At 42.5% G+C, this 22435-nt stretch overlaps 1 protein-coding gene across 1 annotated transcript in view; it reads right to left on the minus strand.

The window, feature by feature from the left end:
- LOC133665202 (kinesin heavy chain-like) overlaps window positions 1-22169 on the minus strand; it is a 43049-nt gene extending 20880 nt beyond the window's left edge. Inside the window, exons 1-5 of the mRNA XM_062070445.1 lie at window positions 21922-22169; window positions 14364-14451; window positions 11336-11409; window positions 11171-11275; window positions 8083-8131 (exon numbers count right to left, since the gene is read on the minus strand). Coding sequence (XP_061926429.1) covers window positions 8083-8131; window positions 11171-11275; window positions 11336-11409; window positions 14364-14451; window positions 21922-22056 — 451 coding nt within the window. The 5' untranslated portion in view covers window positions 22057-22169. The remainder of the gene's footprint in view (window positions 1-8082; window positions 8132-11170; window positions 11276-11335; window positions 11410-14363; window positions 14452-21921) is intronic.
- Between the last annotated feature and the right edge of the window lie 266 nt (window positions 22170-22435).

Below are 22435 nucleotides of genomic sequence, written 5' to 3' on the forward strand. Positions count from 1 at the left end.
CCGGGGGGCATAAAGCCTCCCGACAACATAGCTCCTAGGATCATTGGGACACGCAAACTCCTCTACCAAGATAAGGTGGCAGCTCATCGAGAGGAGCCAGATGAGGTGGTTCAGGCATCTGGTCAGGATTCCACCCTGAACGCCCCTCCCTAGGGCGGTGTTTCGGGCACGTCCGACCGGTAGGAGGCCACGGGGAAGACCCAGGACACGTTGGGAAGACTATCTCCGCTCTACCCACTACGTAGTGGGTAGAGCGGCCGTGCCAGAAACCTGAGGGTTGTAGGTTCGTTCCCCGCCTCTTGACATCCAAAACGCTGCCGTTGTGGCCTTGGGCAGGACACTTCACCCTTGCCCCCGGTGCCGCTCCCAATGGTGAATGAATGATAGGTGGTGGTCGGAGGGGCCGTAGGCCATACTTGTTTTACCGGGAGACTCCCGGAATTCAGCGCTTCTCCCGATAACCTCCCGGAAGAAATTTTCTCCCGACAAACTCCCGGAATTCAGCCGGAGCTGGAGGCCACGCCCCCTCCAGCTCCATGTGGACCTGAGTGGGGACAGTGGACACAGTCTGTTTTCACATCCGCTTTCCCACGATATAAACAGCGTGCCTGCCCAATCACGTTATAACTGTAGAATGATCGAGGGCGAGTTCTTGGTTTCTTATGTGTGTTTATTGTTAGGCAGTTTCATTAACGTCCTCCCAGCGCGGTAACAACACACAACCACAGCAGTCACGTTTTCTTCTACCGTAAAGCAGTTCGTCTGCCGTAAACAGCAATGTTGTGACACTCTTAAACAGGACAATTCTGCCATCTACTGGATAGCCTCCGGAACACTAAAATTCAAGTATTTCTTTTATTTATATGTATAATAAAATATATATATATATATATATATATATATATATATATATATATATATATATATATATATATATATATATATATATATATATATATATATATATATATATATATATATATATATATATATATATATATAGCTAGAATTCACTGAAAGTCAAGTATTTCATACATATATATATATATATATATGTATGAAATACTTGACTTTCAGTGAATTCTAGCTGTAAATATACTCCTCCCCTCTTAACCACGCCCCTGCCCCCAACCACACCCCCGAGCACGCCCCACCCCACCCCTCCCGGAATCGGAGGTCTCAAGGTTGGCAAGTATGCCGTAGGCGCAAACTGGCAGCCTCGCTTCCGTCAGTCTACCCCAGGGTAGCTGTGGCTACAAATGTAGCTTACCACCACCAGGTGTGAATGAATGATGGGTTCCCACTTCTCTGTGAGCGCTTTGAGTATCTAATAATAGAAAAACGCGATATGAAATCTAATCTATTATTATTATTATTATTATCTCTCCCGGCTGGCCTGGGAATCCCTCGGGATCCCCCGGGAAGATCTGGACGAAGTGGCTGGGGAGAGGGAAGTCTGGGCTTCCCTGCTTAGGCTGCTGCCCCCGCGACCCGACCTCGGATAAGCGGAAGAAGATGGATGGATGGATGGACATTTAACATGTTTTTACAATTATTTACATTTTGACAGTACCACGTAGGGATGTGTCTTAAATGTGGATGCAGGTTTATTGATTTTTAAACCTGCCTGTTTTGTACACTGTTGAGGTGCATCAATGCCCAGTAGTGCGTAAATGTGTTTCTGTATAATATTTCATGTGGTGACATGAATGATGGTATTTAGAGAGAGGTATTTATTAAAGTCGGACCAAGTAGGACCTCACTGAAGGCCTAGGTGTGATTTGGGCGTCCCACAAGGATCTATTTTGGGCCCGTTGCTTTTCAGTATATATAGTAATGACCTTCATTAGAACAAAATAATAACAATAATAATAGATTTTAATTGTAAAAGCACTTTACATTGAGCAAACAACCTCAAAGTGCTACAGTGCATTTAAAAACAAAAACAAAACAACAACGCTAGAACCACAAATAGCTGCCCCCAACAAGTAAAATTAATAGTAAAAAAAAAACAAAAAACTAGAAAAGCTTAATGGCTGTAACTAGCACACATATATCTAAAAAAAAGGCTTTTTTAAAAAGAAGGGTTTTTAAGCCTTTTTTTAAAAGCATCCACAGTCTGTGGTGCCCTCAGGTGGTCAGGGAGAGCGTTCCACAGACTGGGAGCGGCGGAGCAGAAAGCAAAACTGTTTCTCTCTGAAGAAAAACACTCATTAAATGAAATTCAGGTCAACATTAATCAAAATAAAATAGAGCGGGTAAAGGAATTGAAATATTTGGGTGTTATTTTGGACCCGAAGCTAAAATGTGATGGCCATATTATAAAAAGACCATAAAAATAAATATAAACTGCTTGTTTATCTGTTCAAGCTGCACAAGTTGACATGATCCCATATGTCTTATTGTGCCACGGTCTGGGGACAGGCCACGAGACGTGTAGTGAAGCCTCTGTTGTCGTTACATAAACAAACACTCTTACTGTTAAGTATATTTAACATGTAACATTCCTCACAGTTTGAACGGTAACACTGTGAATATTGGGGAAAAAACCCCACTACTTTAGTCAAGTGATTCTTTGGCGAACCACTAGATGGAGCCTGCGTACCAACAGTAGTACATGTACCACAGTTTGAAAATCACTGCTGTACAGTATTGTTACATTCTGCAGTTTTTTGTACTACGTTCTGTTGTAGTGTTTGTCATATAATATTCATTACCTGTGTTTTCTTGTTAAAAAGCATACTACAATCAAATGGTCTCATTCATTTTGTATTTCATGTATACAGCATGTTTCATTTTGTAGTTAACGCATGTATGATTTAATGTATATTTAGTAGTTAATGCAAATATGTTCCAAAGTACATTTTGTATTTCATGCAAATATGTTCCAAAGTACATTTTGTATTTCTTGCAAATATGTTCCAAAGTACATTTTGTATTTCATGCAAATATGTTCCAAAGTACATTTTGTATTTCATGCACATGTGTTCCAAAGTACATTTTGTATTTCATGCAAATATGTTCCAAAGTACATTTTGTATTTCATGCAAATATGTTCCAAAGTACATTTTGTATTTCATGCAAATATGTTCCAAAGTACATTTAGTATTTCATGTATACGTGTTCCAAAGTACATTTTGTAGTTCTTGCAAATATGTTCCAAAGTACATTTTGTATTTCATGCAAATGTGTTCCAAAGTACATTTTGTATTTCTTGCAAATATGTTTCAAAGTACATTTTGTATTTCATGCAAATATGTTCCAAAGTACATTTTGTATTTCATGCAAATATGTTCCAAAGTACATTTTGTATTTCATGCAAATATGTTCCAAAGTACATTTTGTATTTCATGCAAATATGTTCCAAAGTACATTTAGTATTTCATGTATACGTGTTCCAAAGTACATTTTGTAGTTCTTGCAAATATGTTCCAAAGTACATTTTGTATTTCATGCAAATGTGTTCCAAAGTACATTTTGTATTTCATGTATATGTGTTCCAAAGTACATTTTGTATTTCATGTATATGTGTTCCAAAGTACATTTTGTATTTCTTGCAAATATGTTCCAAAGTACATTTTGTATTTCATGTATATGTGTTCCAAAGTACATTTTGTATTTCTTGCAAATATGTTCCAAAGTACATTTTGTATTTCATGTATATGTGTTCCAAAGTACATTTTGTATTTCTTGCAAATATGTTCCAAAGTGGGTATGTGGGCTTGTATTAAGCCTCAGGGAGTTGAACGCCCCTGCCTTACATAGTTCCGGGTCACCCTTGGGCAAGGTGTAGCACCCGAATGCCCCCCCCATCAGGGTTACGATACCCCCCATGAACTACACTAAAAGAGGATGCGTTACCCGGCCCGGAGGAAGCCCGGGGCCCTCCTCCGGAGCTAGGCCCGGAGGTAGGGCTCGTCAGCGAGCGCCTGGTGGCCGGGCTTGCCACGGAGCCCGGCCGGGCACAGCCCGAAGAAGCTACGTGGACACGCCATCTTCTCTGCCACGTGGGCCCACCACCCGCGGTCGGAACCAGTGGGGTCGGGTGCGCTGCCAAATGGATGGCGGTGAAAGTGGAGGCTCCGGACGGACCAATTCGGGGCAGCAGAGGCTGACTTTCGGGACGTGGAACGTCTCTACGCTGGTGGGGAAGGAGCCTGAGCTGGTGCGAGAGGTGGAGCGCTACCGGTTGGATCTGGTGGGGCTTACCTCTACGCATAGCAAGGGCTCTGAAACCACACTCCTGGACAAGGGATGGACCTTGTTCACTTCTGGAGTTGCTCAGGGTGTGAGGGCACAGGCGGGTGTGGGGATACTCACGAGTCCCCGGCTGAGTGCCTGTACGTTGGAGTTCACCCCAGTGGACAAGAGGGTCGCCTCCCTTCGCCTTAGGGTTGGAGGGGGGAAAACTCTGACTGTTGTTTGTGCATACGCACCAAACAGGAGTTCAGAGTATTCAGCCTTCTTGGATACCTTGCATGGGGTCCTGTATGGGGCGCCGGCAGGGGATTCCATAGTCTTGCTGGGGGACTTCAACGCGCACGTGGGCAATGACAGTGATACTTGGACTGGCGTGATTGGGAGGAACGGTCTCCCTGATCTGAACCTGAGTGGTGGATTGTTATTGGACTTCTGTGCTAGTCACGGACTTGCGATAACAAACACCATGTTCAAGCATAAGGATGCTCATAGGTGTACCTGGTACCAGAGCACCCTAGGCCAAAGATCAATGATCGATTTTGTAATCGTATCAGCTGATCTGAGGCCGTATGTTTTGGACACTCGGGTGAAGAGAGGGGCTGAACTGTCAACTGATCACCATCTGGTGGTGAGTTGGGTTAGATGGCGGGGGAAACCTCTGGACAGACCTGGCAAACCCAAGCGTGTAGTGCGGGTGAACTGGGAACGTTTGGAGGAGTCCTCTGTCCGGAAGGACTTCAACTCACACCTCCGGCGGGACTTCTCTGCCATCCCTGTGGAGGTTGGGGACATTGAACAGGAATGGGCAATGTTCAAAGCCTCTATTGCTAAAGCTGCAGATGCGAGCTGTGGCCAGAAGGTCTTAGGTGCCTCAAGGGGCGGTAACCCTCGAACACCCTGGTGGACAGTGGTGGTCAGGGAAGCCGTCCGACTGAAGAAGGAGTCCTACCGGGGTATGTTATCCCAGGGGACTCCGGAGGCAGTTGCAAGGTACCGGCGGGCCCGAAGGGCAGCGGCCGTGGCTGTGGACGAGGCTAAGCAGAGGGTGTGGGAGCAGTTCGGGGAATCCATGGAGAAGGACTATCGGGCGGCACCAAAGCTGTTCTGGAAGACCATACGGCACCTCAGGAGGGGGAAGCAGGGAACCATCCAAGCTGTGTACGGCAAGGATGGGACTTTGCTGACTTCAAGTGAGGAAGTCGTGGGGCGTTGGAAAGAGCACTTTGAGGAACTCCTGAACCCAAATACATCAGACACACCCTCCCTGATAGGAGCAGGGCCTGAGGATGATGGGGGATCGACGTTGATCTCTCGGAGTGAAGTCACTGAGGTAGTTAGACAACTCCACAGTGGCAAAGCTCCGGGGGTTGACGAGATCCGTCCAGAAATGCTGAAGGCTCTGGGTGTTGATGGGCTGTCTTGGTTGATACGCCTTTTCAACATTGCGTGGAAGTCTGGGACAGTGCCGAGGGAGTGGCAGACTGGGGTGGTGGTTCCCCTTTTCAAAAAGGGGGACCAGAGGGTGTGTGCTAATTACAGGGGTATCACACTACTCAGCCTCCCTGGGAAAGTTTACGCCAAGGTACTGGAAAGGAGGGTCCGGCCGATAGTCGAACCTCAGATTCAAGAGGAGCAATGTGGATTCCGTCCTGGTCGTGGAACAACTGACCAACTCTTTACGCTTGCGGGAATCCTGGAGAGGGCCTGGGAGTATGCCTATCCAGTCTACATGTGTTTTGTGGATTTGGAGAAGGCGTATGACCGCGTCCCTCGGGAGATCTTGTGGGAGGTGCTGAGGGAGTACGGAGTGAGGGGAACCCTGTTGAGGGCCATCCAATCTCTGTACAACCAAAGCGAGAGTTGTGTCCGGGTGCTTGGATGTAAGTCGGATCCGTTTCCAGTGGGGGTTGGTCTCCGCCGGGGCTGCGCTCTGTCACCTATCCTGTTTGTGATTTTCATGGACAGGATTTCTAGGCGGAGTCGTGGCCATGGCGGAGAGGGTATACGTCTCGGGGGGCTAAAGGTTGCGTCACTGCTGTTTGCAGATGATGTGGTCCTGATGGCACCTTCGGTTCGTGACCTTCAGCTCTCACTGGATCGGTTCGCAGCCGAGTGTTCAGCGGCTGGAATGAGGATCAGCATCTCCAAATCTGAGGCCATGGTTCTCAGCAGGAAACCGATGGTTTGTACAGTCCGGGTAGGGGACAGGACTCTGTCCCAGGTGGAGGAGTTTAAGTATCTCGGGGTCTTGTTCACGAGTGAGGGAAAGATGGAGAAGGAAATCAGCCGGAGAATCGGAGCAGCTGGGGCAGTATTGCAGTCTCTCTGCCGCACTGTTGTGACGAAACGGGAGCTGAGCCAGAAGGCAAAGCTCTCGGTCTACCGAGCTATCTACATTCCTACTCTCACCTATGGTCATGAAGTGTGGGTAATGACCGAAAGAATAAGATCGCGGATACAAGCGGCCGAAATGAGTTTCCTCAGAAGGGTGGCTGGCATCTCCCTTAGAGATAGGGTGAGAAGTGCAGTCACCCGAGAGAGACTCGGAGTAGAGCCGCTGCTCCTTCGCTTGGAAAGGAGCCAGCTTAGGTGGTTCGGGCATCTCGTGCGGATGCCTCACGAGCGTCTCCCTAGGGAGGTCCTCGTTGCACGTCCCACTGGGAGGAGGCCCCGCGGCAGACCAAGGACCAGATGGGGGGATTACATCTCCTCTCTGGCCTGGGAACGCTTCGGGATTCCCCAGGAGGAAGTCGCAAATGTTGCTCTGGAGAGGGAAGTCTGGGGGTCTTTGCTGGAGCTGCTGTCCCCGCGACCCGATTCCGGATAAGCGGTTGAAGATGGATGGATGGATGGATGTGTTCCAAAGTACATTTTGTATTTCATGCAAATATGTTCCAAAGTACATTTTGTATTTCATGTATATGTGTTCCAAAGTACATTTTGTATTTCTTGCAAATATGTTCCAAAGTACATTTTGTATTTCATGTATATGTGTTCCAAAGTACATTTTGTATTTCATGCAAATATGTTCCAAAGTACATTTTGTATTTCTTGCAAATATGTTCCAAAGTACATTTTGTATTTCATGTATATGTGTTCCAAAGTACATTTTGTATTTCTTGCAAATATGTTCCAAAGTACATTTTGTATTTCATGTATATGTGTTCCAAAGTACATTTTGTATTTCTTGCAAATATGTTCCAAAGTACATTTTGTATTTCTTGCAAATATGTTCCAAAGTACATTTTGTATTTCATGCAAATGTGTTCCAAAGTACATTTTGTATTTCTTGCAAATATGGTCCAAAATACATTTTGTATTTCATGTATATGTGTTCCAAAGTACATTTTGTATTTCATGCAAATGTGTTCCAAAGTACATTTTGTATTTCATGTGCATATGTTCCAAAGTACATTTTGTATTTCATGCAAATGTGTTCCAAAGTACATTTTGTATTTCATGTGCATATGTTCCAAAGTACATTTTGTATTTCATGCATGTACAGTAAGAAGGGGATTCAAATGGCACCATTCGTCGCGGTTTACCTGACACATGAAACGTACTATCCACTTCAGCTATCCAGACAGTAGTAGAGTGTGGACTATCTTCAAATGTGTTTTGTGGCAATTCCAACTTTGACCACAGCATCAGTTGCTATGTAGACTGACGCTTCCCATCGTTTTCAGCAGACTGCATTGCAAGATGAACACCCCCCCACACGAGATCCACCCAGAAAAGGGGCCATATGAATCCCTTCCCTATTGTATGTTTCAAAGTATATTCTTTTATTTCATGCATATACTTTTCTAAGTATATGTTGTCATTCATGCATTAACAGTTCTTTACTTCATGCATATACTTTTCAAAGTGTGTTTTGCTTACCATCCAGCAAGTCTCGGATTTTATCCAAATAGATTTCAAAATAAGAGACCTGTAGATTCAACAGTCAATGAGCTACAAAGCTAGCCTAGAACGTTAGCACGCTTACATTAAAATGCTAACATTTAGCATGTGTGCAAACGTTAGCATGATAACAATTAGCATGTTTCATATACCAAGGTATATGACTCAAAGGTGTATGGCTGCAAAAATAGAGAAAAAAAGTGTAAAATTAGATGAGAAACTTAGCATGCTTAAGTTAGCTCGCCTGCACGCTATCGTTTGCATGCTAACAGTTAACAAATGTCACGCACAAAGTTACATGACTCTGGTGTAAACGGTTGCAAACCTAGCTAAAAAAGTTAGCCTCCTAATGTTAGCAAGCTAACATTAGGAGGCTAACAATTAGTTTGTGTCACATACCAAGTTCTATGACTCTAAGGTGTATGGCTGGGGAATTATAGTAAAAAGTGTAAAATTAGCTTAAAAAGTGAGCATGTTAATGTTAGCATGCTAACAGAGTAACAAGTGTCACATTTTTTTTGTCAAAGTTTCGGTACTTGCAAATTTCATTGGCCCCACTGCGGGTTATTTTGCACCATAAAAAAATGTGTCTATTATGTCCCGAGTCTAAAAGAACTGTAAACATTCGGTAAATTTTTCTGCTCAAAGTCAATTAATAAGTCTTCACTCAGTATCTAATTTAGTGGGAGTCGAGTCTTTGCTCAGTGTCTATGACTCAGTGAGAGTCGAGTCTTTGCTCAGTGTCTATGACTCAGTGAGAGTCGAGTCTTTGCTCAGTGTCTATGACTCAGTGAGAGTCGAGTCTTTGCTCAGTGTCTATGACTCAGTGAGAGTCGAGTCTTTGCTCAGTGTCTATGACTCAGTGAGAGTCGAGTCATCGCTCAATACCTATGACTCAGTGAGAGTCGAGTCTTTGCTTAGTGTCTATGACTCAGCGAGAGTCAAGTCTTTGCTTAGTGTCTATGACTCAGTGAGAGTCGAGTCGTCGCTTAGTGTCTATGACTCAGCGAGAGTCGAGTCTTTGCTTAATTTCTATGACTCAGTGAGAGTCGAGTCGTCGCTTAGTGTCTATGACTCAGTGAGAGTCGAGTCTTTGCTCAGTGTCTATGATTCAGTGAGAGTCTAGTCTTTGCTCAGTGTCTATGACTCAGAGAGAGTCGAGTCGTCGATTAGTGTCTATGACTCAGAGAGTCGAGTCGTCGCTTAGTGTCTATGACTCAGCGAGAGTCGAGTCTTTGCTCAGTGTCTATGACTCAGCGAGAGTCAAGTCTTTGCTTAGTGTCTATGACTCAGTGAGAGTCGAGTCGTCGCTTAGTGTCTATGACTCAGCGAGAGTCGAGTCTTTGCTCAGTGTCTATGACTCAGTGAGAGACGAGCCTTTGCTTAATTTCTATGACTCAGTGAGAGTCGAGTCGTCGCTTAGTGTCTATGACTCAGTGAGAGTCGAGTCTTTGCTCAGTGTCTATGATTCAGTGAGAGTCTAGTCTTTGCTCAGTGTCTATGACTCAGAGAGAGTCGAGTCGTCGATTAGTGTCTATGACTCAGAGAGTCGAGTCGTCGCTTAGTGTCTATGACTCAGCGAGAGTCGAGTCTTTGCTCAGTGTCTATGACTCAGCGAGAGTCAAGTCTTTGCTTAGTGTCTATGACTCAGTGAGAGTCGAGTCGTCGCTTAGTGTCTATGACTCAGCGAGAGTCGAGTCTTTGCTCAGTGTCTATGACTCAGTGAGAGACGAGCCTTTGCTTAATTTCTATGACTCAGTGAGAGTCGAGTCGTCGCTTAGTGTCTATGACTCAGTGAGAGTCGAGTCTTTGCTCAGTGTCTATGATTCAGTGAGAGTCTAGTCTTTGCTCAGTGTCTATGATTCAGTGAGAGTCTAGTCTTTGCTCAGTGTCTATGACTCAGAGAGAGTCGAGTCGTCGATTAGTGTCTATGACTCAGAGAGTCGAGTCGTCGCTTAGTGTCTATGACTCAGCGAGAGTCGAGTCTTTGCTCAGTGTCTATGACTCAGTGAGAGACGAGCCTTTGCTTAATTTCTATGACTCAGTGAGAGTCGAGTCGTCGCTTAGTGTCTATGACTCAGAGAGAGTCGAGTCTTTGCTCAGTGTCTATGACTCAGTGAGAGACGAGCCTTCGCTTAATTTCTATGACTCAGTGAGAGTCGAGTCTTTGCTTAGTGTCTATGACTCAGAGAGAGTCGAGTCGTCGCTCAGTGTCTATGACTCAGTGAGAGTCGAGTCTTTGCTCAGTGTCTATGATTCAGTGAGAGTCTAGTCTTTGCTCAGTGTCTATTACTCAGAGAGAGTCGAGTCGTCGATTAGTGTCTATGACTCAGAGAGTCGAGTCTTTGCTCAGTGTCTATGACTCAGTGAGAGTCGAGTCGTCGCTTAGTGTCTATGACTCAGAGAGAGTCGAGTCTTTGCTTAGTGTCTATGACTCAGAGAGAGTCGAGTCGTCGCTTAGTGTCTATGACTCAGAGAGAGTCAAGTCGTCGCTTAGTGTCTATGACTCAGCGAGAGTCGAGTCTTTGCTCAGTGTCTATGACTCAGTGAGAGTCGAGTCTTTGCTCAGTATCTATTTCTCAGTGAGAGTCGAGTCTTCGTTCATTTTCATATAATTTAGCGGGAGTCGAGTCCTTGTTCATTTTCTATGATTCGGTGAGAGTGGAGTCTTTGCTTAGTTTCTATGACTCAGCAAGAGTCGAGTCTTTGCTCAGTGTCTATGACTCAGTGAGAGTCGAGTCTTTGCTCAGTGTCTATGACTCAGTGAGAGTCGAGTCTTTGCTCAGTGTCTATGACTCAGTGAGAGTCGAGTCTTTGCTCAGTATCTATGACTCAGTGAGAGTGGAGTCTTTGCTCAGTATCTATGACTCAGTGAGAGTCAAGTCTTTGCTCAGTGTCTATGACTCAGTGAGAGTCGAGTCTTTGCTCAGTATCTATGACTCAGTGAGAGTCGAGTCTTTGCTCAGTGTCTATGACTCAGCGAGAGTCGAGTCTTTGCTCAGTATCTATGACTCAGTGAGAGTCGAGTCTTCGTTCATTTTCTATAATTTAGTGGGAGTCGAGTCACCTTGATGTGGAATTCCAGGTTCTCATTCATGGAGTAGATGTGGTCAAAGATGTCTGTGGCGATGCGGGGAATGATTCCCATCAGCCGGCAGTCGTGTAGTTGACCCTTGAACAAGGAGAGGTTTTTAGGAACCCACCAAAAAACCGAATGTGATGTCCAACTCACCTCCATCGTGTGCGTTTTTCCTGATGACGTTTGACCGTACGCAAAGATGGTTCCGTTGTAACCGCCCAACACATCTGAAACACACAATTATGTCATTCTGCCATGTGAGGACATCCTGTATTGTATATTTTGTAGTTCATCAATAATAAATACACATCATATAATTACATATCAAACATTCTGCAAATATGTTTAGGTTTAGGAAAAAGGTAATCTGACATCATATACTGTAGTTTTGTGTTTTCCTGCTCCTTTTCAGACACAGTCTTTGTTTTTGGATGAGGCGCTAGCTGTCCAAAGTCGGGATCCAGGGTGGACCACTCATCTGTGCATCAGTTGGGGACGTCTCTGTGCTGCTGACCTGTCTCCACTCAAGATGATCTCCTGCTGGCCACACTATGGACTGGACTCTCACACTATTAACTAGATCCACTATGGACTGGACTCTCACTATTATGTTAGATCCACTATGGACTAGACTCTCACACTATTAACTAGATCCACTATGGACTGGACTCTCATTATTATGTTGGATCCACTATGGACTGGACTCTCACACTATTATGTTAGATCCACTATGGACTGGACTCTCATTATTATGTTAGATCCACTATGGACTGGACTCTCATTATGTTAGATCCACTACGGACTGGACTCTCATTATTATGTTAGATCCACTATGGACTGGACTCTCACACTATTAACTAGATCCACTATGGACTGGACTCTCATTATTATGTTAGATCCACTATGGACTGGACTCTCACACTATTATGTTAGATCCACTATGGACTGGACTCTCATTATTATGTTAGATCCACTATGGACTGGACTCTCACTATTATGTTAGATCCACTATGGACTGGACTCTCACACTATTATGTTAGATCCACTATGGACTAGACTCTCACACTATTAACTAGATCCACTATGGACTGGACTCTCATTATTATGTTGGATCCACTATGGACTGGACTCTCACACTATTATGTTAGATCCACTATGGACTGGACTCTCATTATTATGTTAGATCCACTATGGACTGGACTCTCATTATGTTAGATCCACTACGGACTGGACTCTCATTATTATGTTAGATCCACTATGGACTGGACTCTCACACTATTAACTAGATCCACTATGGACTGGACTCTCATTATTATGTTAGATCCACTATGGACTGGACTCTCACACTATTATGTTAGATCCACTATGGACTGGACTCTCATTATTATGTTAGATCCACTATGGACTGGACTCTCATTATTATGTTAGATCCACTATGGACTGGACTCTCACACTATTATGTTATATCCACTATGGACTGGACTCTCACACTATTATGTTATATCCACTATGGACTGGACTCTCACACTATTATGTTAGATCCACTATGGACTGGAGTCTCACACTATTATGTTAGATCCACTATGGACTGGACTCTCACACTATTATGTTAGATCCACTATGGACTGGAGTCTCACACTATTATGTTAGATCCACTATGGACTGGATTCTCACACTATTATGTTAGATCCACTATGGACTGGATTCTCACACTATTATGTTAGATCCACTATGGACTGGACTCTCACCAAATGTCAGATACTGAACGAAGACCCGACTCTCACTAAATCATAGATGCTGAAGAAGGCTCAACCCTCACCAAAGCATAGATACTGAACAATGACCCGACTCTCATTGAATCACAGATACTGACTGATTGCTCAACTCTCACTGAATCCTAGATACCGAACAAAGACTCAAGTCTCACTGAACCACAGATACTGATTGCTCAACTCTCACTGAATTTCAGATTCCGAAGGACGACTCGACTCTCACGGCGTTTCAGATACTGAAATGATGGCAATCCCTGAATTACAAATAGTGAAGGATGACTCGACTCTCACTGAGTCACAGATACTGAACAAAGACTCAACTTTAACTGAATTACATATACTGTACTGAACAAAGACTTAATTCTCACTGAATTACAGATACTGAACAAAGACTCGACTTTCACTGAATCATAGAAAATGAATATAGACTCGACTCTCGCTGAGTCATAGATACTGAGCAAAGATTCGACTCTCACTGAATTAGATACTAAGCGAAGACTCTGCTCTCACTTAATCATAGAAAATGAATGAGAACTCGACTCACTGAATCATAGAAAATGAACGAGGACTCGACTCACTAAGTAATAGATACTGAGCTAACACTCGACTCTCAATGAAGTCATAGATACTCAGCGAAGACTCGACTCACTGAATTACAGATACTGAACATAGACTCAACTTTAACCGAATTACATATCCTGAATGAAGATCTAATTCTCACTGAATCATAGAAATGGAACAAAGACTCGACAAACAACTCTCGCTGAGTCATAGATACTGAGCAAAGACTCCACTCTCACTGAATTAGATACTGAACAAAGACTTGACTCTCACTGAATCATAGAAAATGAACGAGGACTCGACTCCCACTAAATTATAGAAAATGAACAAAGACTCGACTCTCACTGAGTCATAGATACTGAGCTAAGACTCGACTCTCACTGAGTCATAGATACTGAGCTAAGACTCGACTCTCACTGAGTCATAGATACTGAGCTAAGACTCGACTCTCACTGAGTCATAGATACTGAGCTAAGACTCGACTCTCACTGAGTCATAGATACTGAGCTAAGACTCAACTCTCACTGAGTCATAGATACTGAGCTAAGACTCGACTCTCACTGAGGTGCTAACAATGCCCCTCTGACTACTTTTTTGAAATGTGTTGCTGCCATTAAATTCTAAGTTCATGATTTTTTGCAAAAAATAACAAAAGTTTCTCAGTGTGAACATGAAATATCTTGTCTTTGCAGTCTATTTAATTGAATATAAGTTGAAATTGATTTGTTGTATTCTCTTTTTATTGACCATTTACACAACGTGACAACTTCACTGCTTTTGGGGTTTGTACATGGACAACCAATCAAGCCCATTTCTTTGAAAAGTCCATCTCTAGTTTAGTGCATCACCTTTGACGATGTGGCGGGCGCACATTTCGTACACCTGCGGCTGCTCAATGTTCGGCGGGAGAACTCTGTCAAATACGTACGGCTTCCCCTGAAACACACAAAACAGTCCATCAAATAAGACAATCGACTTTTCTTAAAACCTTGATAAGTTCAAAGAGAAGAGAAAGAAACACGTTAGCAAATACAAGACCAACAACAAAGAACCTTAGGCTCTAAGTAGACCACATACCTGAACCAAGACTAGCTGATAGGTGGAAACAGGATTATGGCTGAAGAGAGAAATGACAACCATGAAAATAACTACACTGTACGCCCTTTTAGCTGCATGTTGACGGTATGGAAACAAAAACGGGTACATTGACTGAATAATAATCTTTCATGATTGTTGTTTTTTTAATCTGCATAAATAGCACGTTGTTACTCGTAGACGATAGCGTAAAAACCCGGTGTACACGAAGTACAAACAATCAATGACAATCATGTGAAACTCTACTGAAAACATGTTCCCAGCCCCTTCCTGCTTAGTCACTGCCAGAATATTTTCTCACTGTCCCCCGCGGCATGCAGCGTAAGTGCCAGCGTGTCAATCAATCAATGTTTACTTATATAGCCCTAAATCACGAGTGTCTCAAAGGGCTGCACAAGCCACAACCACATCCTCGGCTCAGATCCCACATCAGGGCAAGGAAAAACTCAACCCATGGGATAACAATGAGGAACCTTGGAGGGGACCAAAGATGTGCCCCCCCCCGGGCGACCGGTGCAATGGACGTTGAGTGGATCTAGTTAATAGTGTGAGAGTCCAGTCCATAGTGGATCTAACATAATAGTGAGAGTCCAGTCCATAGTGGATCTAGTTAATAGTGTGAGAGTCCAGTCCATAGTGGATCTAACATAATAGTGAGAGTCCAGTCCATAGTGGATCTAACATAATATTGTAGGAGTCCAGTCCATAGTGGATCTAACATAATAATGTAGGAGTCCAGTCCATAGTGGATCTAACATAATAGTGAGAGTCCAGTTCATAGGGGATCTAACATAATAGTGAGAGTCCAAACCATTGTGGATCTAATATAATAGTGAGAGTCCAGTCCATACTGGATCTAACATAATAGTGTGAGAGTCCAGTCCATAGTGGATCTAACATAATAGTGTGAGAGTCCAGTCCATAGTGGATCTACATAATAGGGTGAGAGTCCAGTCCATAGTGGATATAACATAATAGTGAGAGTCCAGTCCATAGTGGATCTAACATAATAGTGAGAGTTCAGTCCATAGTGGATATAACATAATAGTGAGAGTCCAGTCCATAGTGGATCTAACATAATAGTGTGAGAATCCAGTCCATAGTGGATCTAACATAATAGTGAGAGTCCAGTCCATAGTGGATCTAACATAATAGTGAGAGTCCAGTCCATAGTGGATCTAACATAATAGTGTGAGAATCCAGTCCATAGTGGATCTAACATAATAGTGAGAGTCCAGTCCATAGTGGATCTAACATAATAGTGTGAGAATCCAGTCCATAGTGGATCTAACATAATAGTGAGAGTCCAGTCCATAGTGGATCTAACATAATATTGTGAGAGTCCAGTCCATAGTGAATCTGACATAATAGTGTGAGAGTCCAGTCCATAGTGGATCTAACATAATAGTGGGAGTCCAGTCCATAGTGGATCTAACATAATATTGTGAGAGTCCAGTCCATAGTGAATCTAACATAATAGTGTGAGAGTCCAGTCCATAGTGGATCTAACATAATAGTGGGAGTCCAGTCCATAGTGGATCTAACATAATATTGTGAGAGTCCAGTCCATAGTGAATCTACATAATAGTGTGAGAGTCCAGTCCATAGTGGATCTACATAATAGTGTGAGAGTCCAGTCCATAGTGGATCTAACATAATAGTGAGAGAGTCCAGTCCATAGTGGATCTAACATAATGGTGTGAGAGTCCAGTCCATAGTGGATCTAACATAATAGTGTGAGAGTCCAGTCCATAGTGGGGCCAGCAGGAGATCATCTTGAGTGGAGACAGGTCAGCAGCACAGAGACGTCCCCAACTGATGCACAGATGAGTGGTCCACCCTGGGTCCCGACTTTGGACAGCTAGCACATCATCTGTGGTCACCAAATCTGTGCCCCCCCCCCTCCCCCATCCACGACTGATCCTGATCCCACACATAACAGCACAAATCATACATACTTGTATTCTTTTCTAGTGTGGAATGTCAGAGAACGTCTGATCAATTGGAGTTAGTCCAACAGAGATCAACGAAAAACACAAGCCTACGTATTATCAACCACCTGGAATGGACCTGTGCTGTCTTTAAATCGAAGTGGAGTGGTAGGTTTTATTTGGCGACACTTTGTGAAGCGGTCAACATATTTTGTTTTGATCCTATCTTTTTGATAATTCATAAAAAAAAAAAAAAGCCTAACTGATATTTTGATGCGAAAATGAATGTTTAAAAACTCAGATTGCAGACATTTCACATGCCCGATACTTAGACTTTCAAATGTTCAGCTTTTGCTCTTTTTGCTCTTTTGTTCAATTTTATTTACTTACTGATGTATTTATTAGACAGGGACAGTACAATGAAACATTGCTACCAATAGGTAAGCCATGTCAAAGTACAAAATGAAAGTACATTAAAAACAATTGGCTCCATTTGTGCATTACTACACCCAGTTCTAGTGCTCACACTTCTGATCTTCCTTTCAGTTTTGTGGAAAAAAGTTTAATGTCTGACTGTTGTTTTTTATTGCAGTCCGGATGGTTTTTTTCCTCTTTGGTCCACAGTCTCCAAAAACAAATGTGGACTCGTCAGACCACAGAACACTTTCCCACTTTGCATCAGTCCATCTTACATGAGCTCGGGCCCAGCGAAGCGTTTCTGGGTGTTGTTGATAAATGGCTGTGGCTTTGCACAGTAGAGTTTTAACTTGCACTTACAGATGTAGCGACCAACTGTAGTTACTGACAGTGGTTTTCTGAAGTGTTCCTGAGTCCATGTGGTGACATCCTTTACATACTTTTTGATGCAGTACCGCCTGATGTATCGAAAGCCACGGGCCTTGCCGCTTACGTGCAGCGATTTCTCCAGATTCTCCGAACCTTTTGATGATATTACGGAGCGTAGATGGTGAAATCCCTAAATTCCTTGCAATAGCTGCTTGAGAAATGTTGTTCTTAAACAATTTGCTCAGGCATTTGTTGACAAAGTGGTGACCCTCGCCCCCGTCCTTGTTTGTGAATGACTGAGCATTTCATGGAAGCTGCTTTTATACCCAATCATGGCACCCACCTGTTCCCAAATAGCCTGTTCACCTGTGGGATGTTCCAAATAAGTCTTTGATGAGCATTCCTCAACTTTCTCACCCTTTTTTGCCACTTGTGCCAGCTTTTTGGAAACATGTCGCAGGCATCAAATTCCAAATCAGCTAATATTTACAAAAAAATAAAGTTTACCAGTTCCAACGTTAAATATCTTGTCTTTGCAGTCTATTCAATTGAATATAAGTTGAAAAGGATTTGTTGTATTCTCTTTTTATTTACCATTTACACAACGTGACAACTTCACTGCTTTTGTACATTTTGTAGGCTTCACAAAGGGACAAGCGGTAGAAAATGGGTGGCACTCAAGCTGCGGGCCGCACTTTATAGATGTTCAAACATGTCAGCTTTGTGTTATGGGTGAGGGCGGACCTACGTCACTTCCGCCTACCAATCCCGTAGCAACCGGGAATTCATTGAAAACAAAGCAGCTCACAGCGAACACAGCATTGACAGAAAAAGCATTTAACGAGCGTTGTGGCTTGGAAGTCGGCGTTAAATCCTTCATTTACGCATTTTTACTTATTCGCATATCGTGTGAAAAAACGAAAATGTATTATTTGCGTCAGACTCGTCTCAGTGAACTTTAAAGCTTCTCAGGCCTAGCTTAGCTTGCTAGTTAGCTTAGCCTGCGCGCTACTAAGAAAGAGACGCGGAAGTTATCAACAAGCTCAAGTGTTAGTGTATAAAATATTGAGAGATTTGAGGGCAACATGAAAATTATAGGGTTTATTGTTTTTTAAAAACCCAACTGTTAAGTGCAAATTTAAACGAAACCGGTTTTCGAAAATAGCTAGCTAGGCTATAGACCAGGGGTCACCAACGCGGTGAGTAGCCCGCTGGCCTGTTCTAAAAATAGCTCAAATAGCAGCACTTACCAGTGAGCTGCCTCTATTTTTTAAATGTTATTTATTTACTAGCAAGCTGGTCTCGCTTTGCCCGACATTTTTAATTCTAAGAGAGACAAAACTCAAATAGAATTTGAAAATCCAAGAAAATATTTTAAAGACTTGGTCTTCACTTGTTTAAATAAATTCATTAATTTTTTTTACTTTGCTTCTTATAACTTTCAGAAAGACAATTTTAGAGAAAAAATACAACCTTAAAAATGATTTTAGGATTTTTAAACACATATACCTTTTTACCTTTTAAATTCCTTCCTCTTCTTTCCTGACAATTTAAATCAATGTTCAAGTACATTTATTTTTTTATTGTAAAGAATAATAAATACATTTTAATTTAATTCTTCATTTTAGCTTCTGTTTTTTCGACGAAGAATATTTGTGATATATTTCTTCAAACGTATTATGATTAAAATTCAAAAAAATTATTCTGGCAAATCTAGAAAATCTGTAGAATCAAATTTAAATCTTATTTCAAAGTCTTTTGAATTTCTTTTAAAATTTTTGTTCTGGAAAATCTAGAAGAAATAATGATTTGTCTTTGTTAGAAATATAGCTTGGTCCAATTTGTTATATATTCTAACAAAGTGTAGATTGGATTTTAACCTATTTAAAACATGTCATCAAAATTCTAAAATTAATCTTAATCAGGAAAAATTACTAATGATGTTCCATAAATTATTTTTTTTATTTTTTTCAAAAACATTCGAATTAGCTAGTTTTTCTCTTCTTTTTTTCGGTTGAATTTTGAATTTTAAAGAGTCGAAATTGAAGATAAACTATGTTTCAAAATTTAATTGTCATTTTTTTCTTGTTTTCTCCTCTTTTAAACCGTTCAATTAAGTGTAAATATCATTCATTATTAATAATAACATAGAGTTAAAGGTAAATTGAGCAAATTGGCTATTTCTGGCAATTTATTTAAGTGTGTATCAAACTGGTAGCCCTTCGCATTAATCACTACCCAAGAAGTAGCTCTTGGTTTCAAAAAGGTTGGTGACCCCTGCTATAGACTATATAGTATATACCGCATGTTATTTTTGTACAACAACAACTTCAGCTGTCGAACGTTATAAGGTACAAATTCAACAAGTACAACATTAGCACGGACGGTATAGCCAAGTTGTGGTTAAGAAGGTGGATTTTTGTTCCTTATATTTACCAGAAACGAAGTGATCCGAACGCACGACCCGGGACTTTGGGGGACTCCAGTGAGAACCGTCCTCGTTTTCCCGGTGTAAAGCTGCGAGCCATTTGTCTCGTCTCTGTGGGCTTTTATCGCGCTTTGGCAGAACAAAATACAACCTTTGTTTTCCCTGTTTCCAGTTGTGGTTAGCACAACCAAAAACAACACCGTTTTTCGGCATTTTGGAGGCAGAATGACGGGTTTAACCAGCGTAGGTCGACAGGTTAAAGAGTAATGGCAACGGTTTGTTTTCAACGCCAGTCTGGTTGCTATGGCTGGAAGAACCCGTATGTAGCTCAGTTGCCCGGATGTCGGCCCTCACTCATTAGCTTCAACATGTTCTGGTCCGCTCTTTTTATTTCCACTTTTGTTGTTTATATTTGGCCCCCCGAGCCACACTTTGGACACCCCAGGGGCCACACCCCAACAATCACAAACACAAACAATCAACACAATCAAACTGCCTTTTTTCCAAGTTCCCAAAAATTCCAGGATTTTCCAAAATTCCTGGTTCTCCAAAGCTCTATTTTCCCCCTTTTATCTTGCGACCACAATACATTTTTTATAATTTTTCAACGCATTTCAACTGTTCTACCATCAAAACATTCCTCTTAATTAAGGCAAAAAACAAATTTGTTTTTTGAACGGGAAAAATTCCCAGATTTCCCAGAATTCTAAGGTTTTCCGGGACATTTTTCCCATTCAAAATGAATTGGCCTTTTTTTCAAACTTCAACCATTTCCACATGTTTCAAACCATTCCACCTTCAACACATTCCACCGTCTTGGAGATTCAAACTGCCTTTTTTCCAAGTTCCCAAAAATTCCAGGATTTTCCAAAATTCCTGGTTTTCCAAAGCTCTATTTTCCCCCTTTTATCTTGCGACTACAATACATTTTTTTATATAATTTTTCAACGCATTTCAACTGTTCTACCATCAAAACATTCCTCTTAATTAGGGCAAAAAACAAATTTGTTTTTTGAACGGGAAAAATTCCCAGATTTCCCAGAATTCTAAGGTTTTCCAGGACATTTTTCCCATTCAAAATGAATTGGCCATTTTTCAAACTTCAACCATTTCCACATGTTTCAAACCATTCCACCTTCAACACATTCCACCGTCTTGGAGATTCAAACTGCCTTTTTTCCAAGTTCCCAAAAATTCCAGGATTTTCCAAAATTCCTGGTTTTCCAAAGCTCTATTTTCCCCCTTTTATCTTGCGACTACAATACATTTTTTTTATAATTTTTCAACGCATTTCAACTGTTCTACCATCAAAACATTCCTCTTAATTAGGGCAAAAAACAAATTTGTTTTTTGAATGGGAAAAATTCCCAGATTTCCCAGAATTCTAAGGCTTTCCGGGACATTTTTCCCATTCAAAATGAACTGGCCTTTTTTCAAACTTCAACCATTTCCATATTTTTCAACCTATTCAAACCATTCCACCTTCAACATATTCCACCGTCCCAGAAATTCAAACTGCCCTTTTTCCAAGTTCTTAAAAATTCCAGGATTTACCAAAATTTCTGGTTTTCCGAAGTCCTATTTTCACCCTTTTTTCTGGCGACTACTCCATTTGTCTCGTCTCTGTGGGCTTTTATCGCGCTTTGGCAGAACAAAATACAACCTTTGTTTTCCCTGTTTCCAGTTGTGGTTAGCACAACCAAAAACAACACCGTTTTTCGGCATTTTGGAGGCAGAATGACGGGTTTAACCGGTGTAGGTCGACAGGTTAAAGAGTAATGGCAACGGTTTGTTTTCAACGCCAGTCTGGTTGCTATGGCTGGAAGAACCCGTATGTAGCTCAGTTGCCCGGATGTCGGCCCTCACCCATTAGCTTCAACATGTTCTGGTCCGCTCTTTTTATTTCCACTTTTGTTGTTTATATTTGGCCCCCCGAGCCACACTTTGGACACCCCAGGGGCCACACCCCAACAATCACAAACAATCCCAGCATGCACCTTGTTGCTGTGGCGACAAACACCTCGCCGCCCTGCTGTTGCCATAGCAACCAGAGCTCATTTCATTCCATTTCCCAGCAGTCAAGGTTTTTCCAAGCCGTCAATCAAACAATAGATCACGTCGTCCAAATGTAACGCGTGGTACCGCAACTTCCGGCGTGTTACTCACCGACACCACCACCGTGTCGTCGCCGCTGAATTTGGGGATGGATTTGTCCCCGCGGCCGAGCTCCGCGTCGTTCAGCGGCCGGAAGCGACACATCACCTTCACGCCGCACAAACCTCCCTCAGCCGCGACCGCCATCGTCCTCTCTTGCCTTCTTCTCTCCGTGTCTTCTCGGGCTCCGTCGCGGGGAAAAGATGCCGAGCAGCAGGCGAAGCTGTTGTCTCTTCAGACGTCCGGCGGTGCCGCAAGGAACTCTGGGATATGAAGTCCTTTTTGTATCCACGTTGTCCCTCCAAGCAACAAAGGTCTACTGTGTACACTCATGGTTTTACACACTAAAATTATTATATTTATTATTCTTTTCCATATTTTGGCGCGCTCTACCTTCCACATTTTTCACCCGATTCAAAGCGTTCCAACTTCAAACTGTTCAGCCAATTCTGGAATCGCGGGCTTTCCCTTGACAAATTCCCAGATTTCCCAGAATTCTAAGGTTTTCCGGGACATTTTTCCCATT

This window comes from Entelurus aequoreus, linkage group LG14 (genome assembly GCF_033978785.1).
Source record: "Entelurus aequoreus isolate RoL-2023_Sb linkage group LG14, RoL_Eaeq_v1.1, whole genome shotgun sequence".
NCBI classification, from domain to species: domain Eukaryota; kingdom Metazoa; phylum Chordata; class Actinopteri; order Syngnathiformes; family Syngnathidae; genus Entelurus; species Entelurus aequoreus.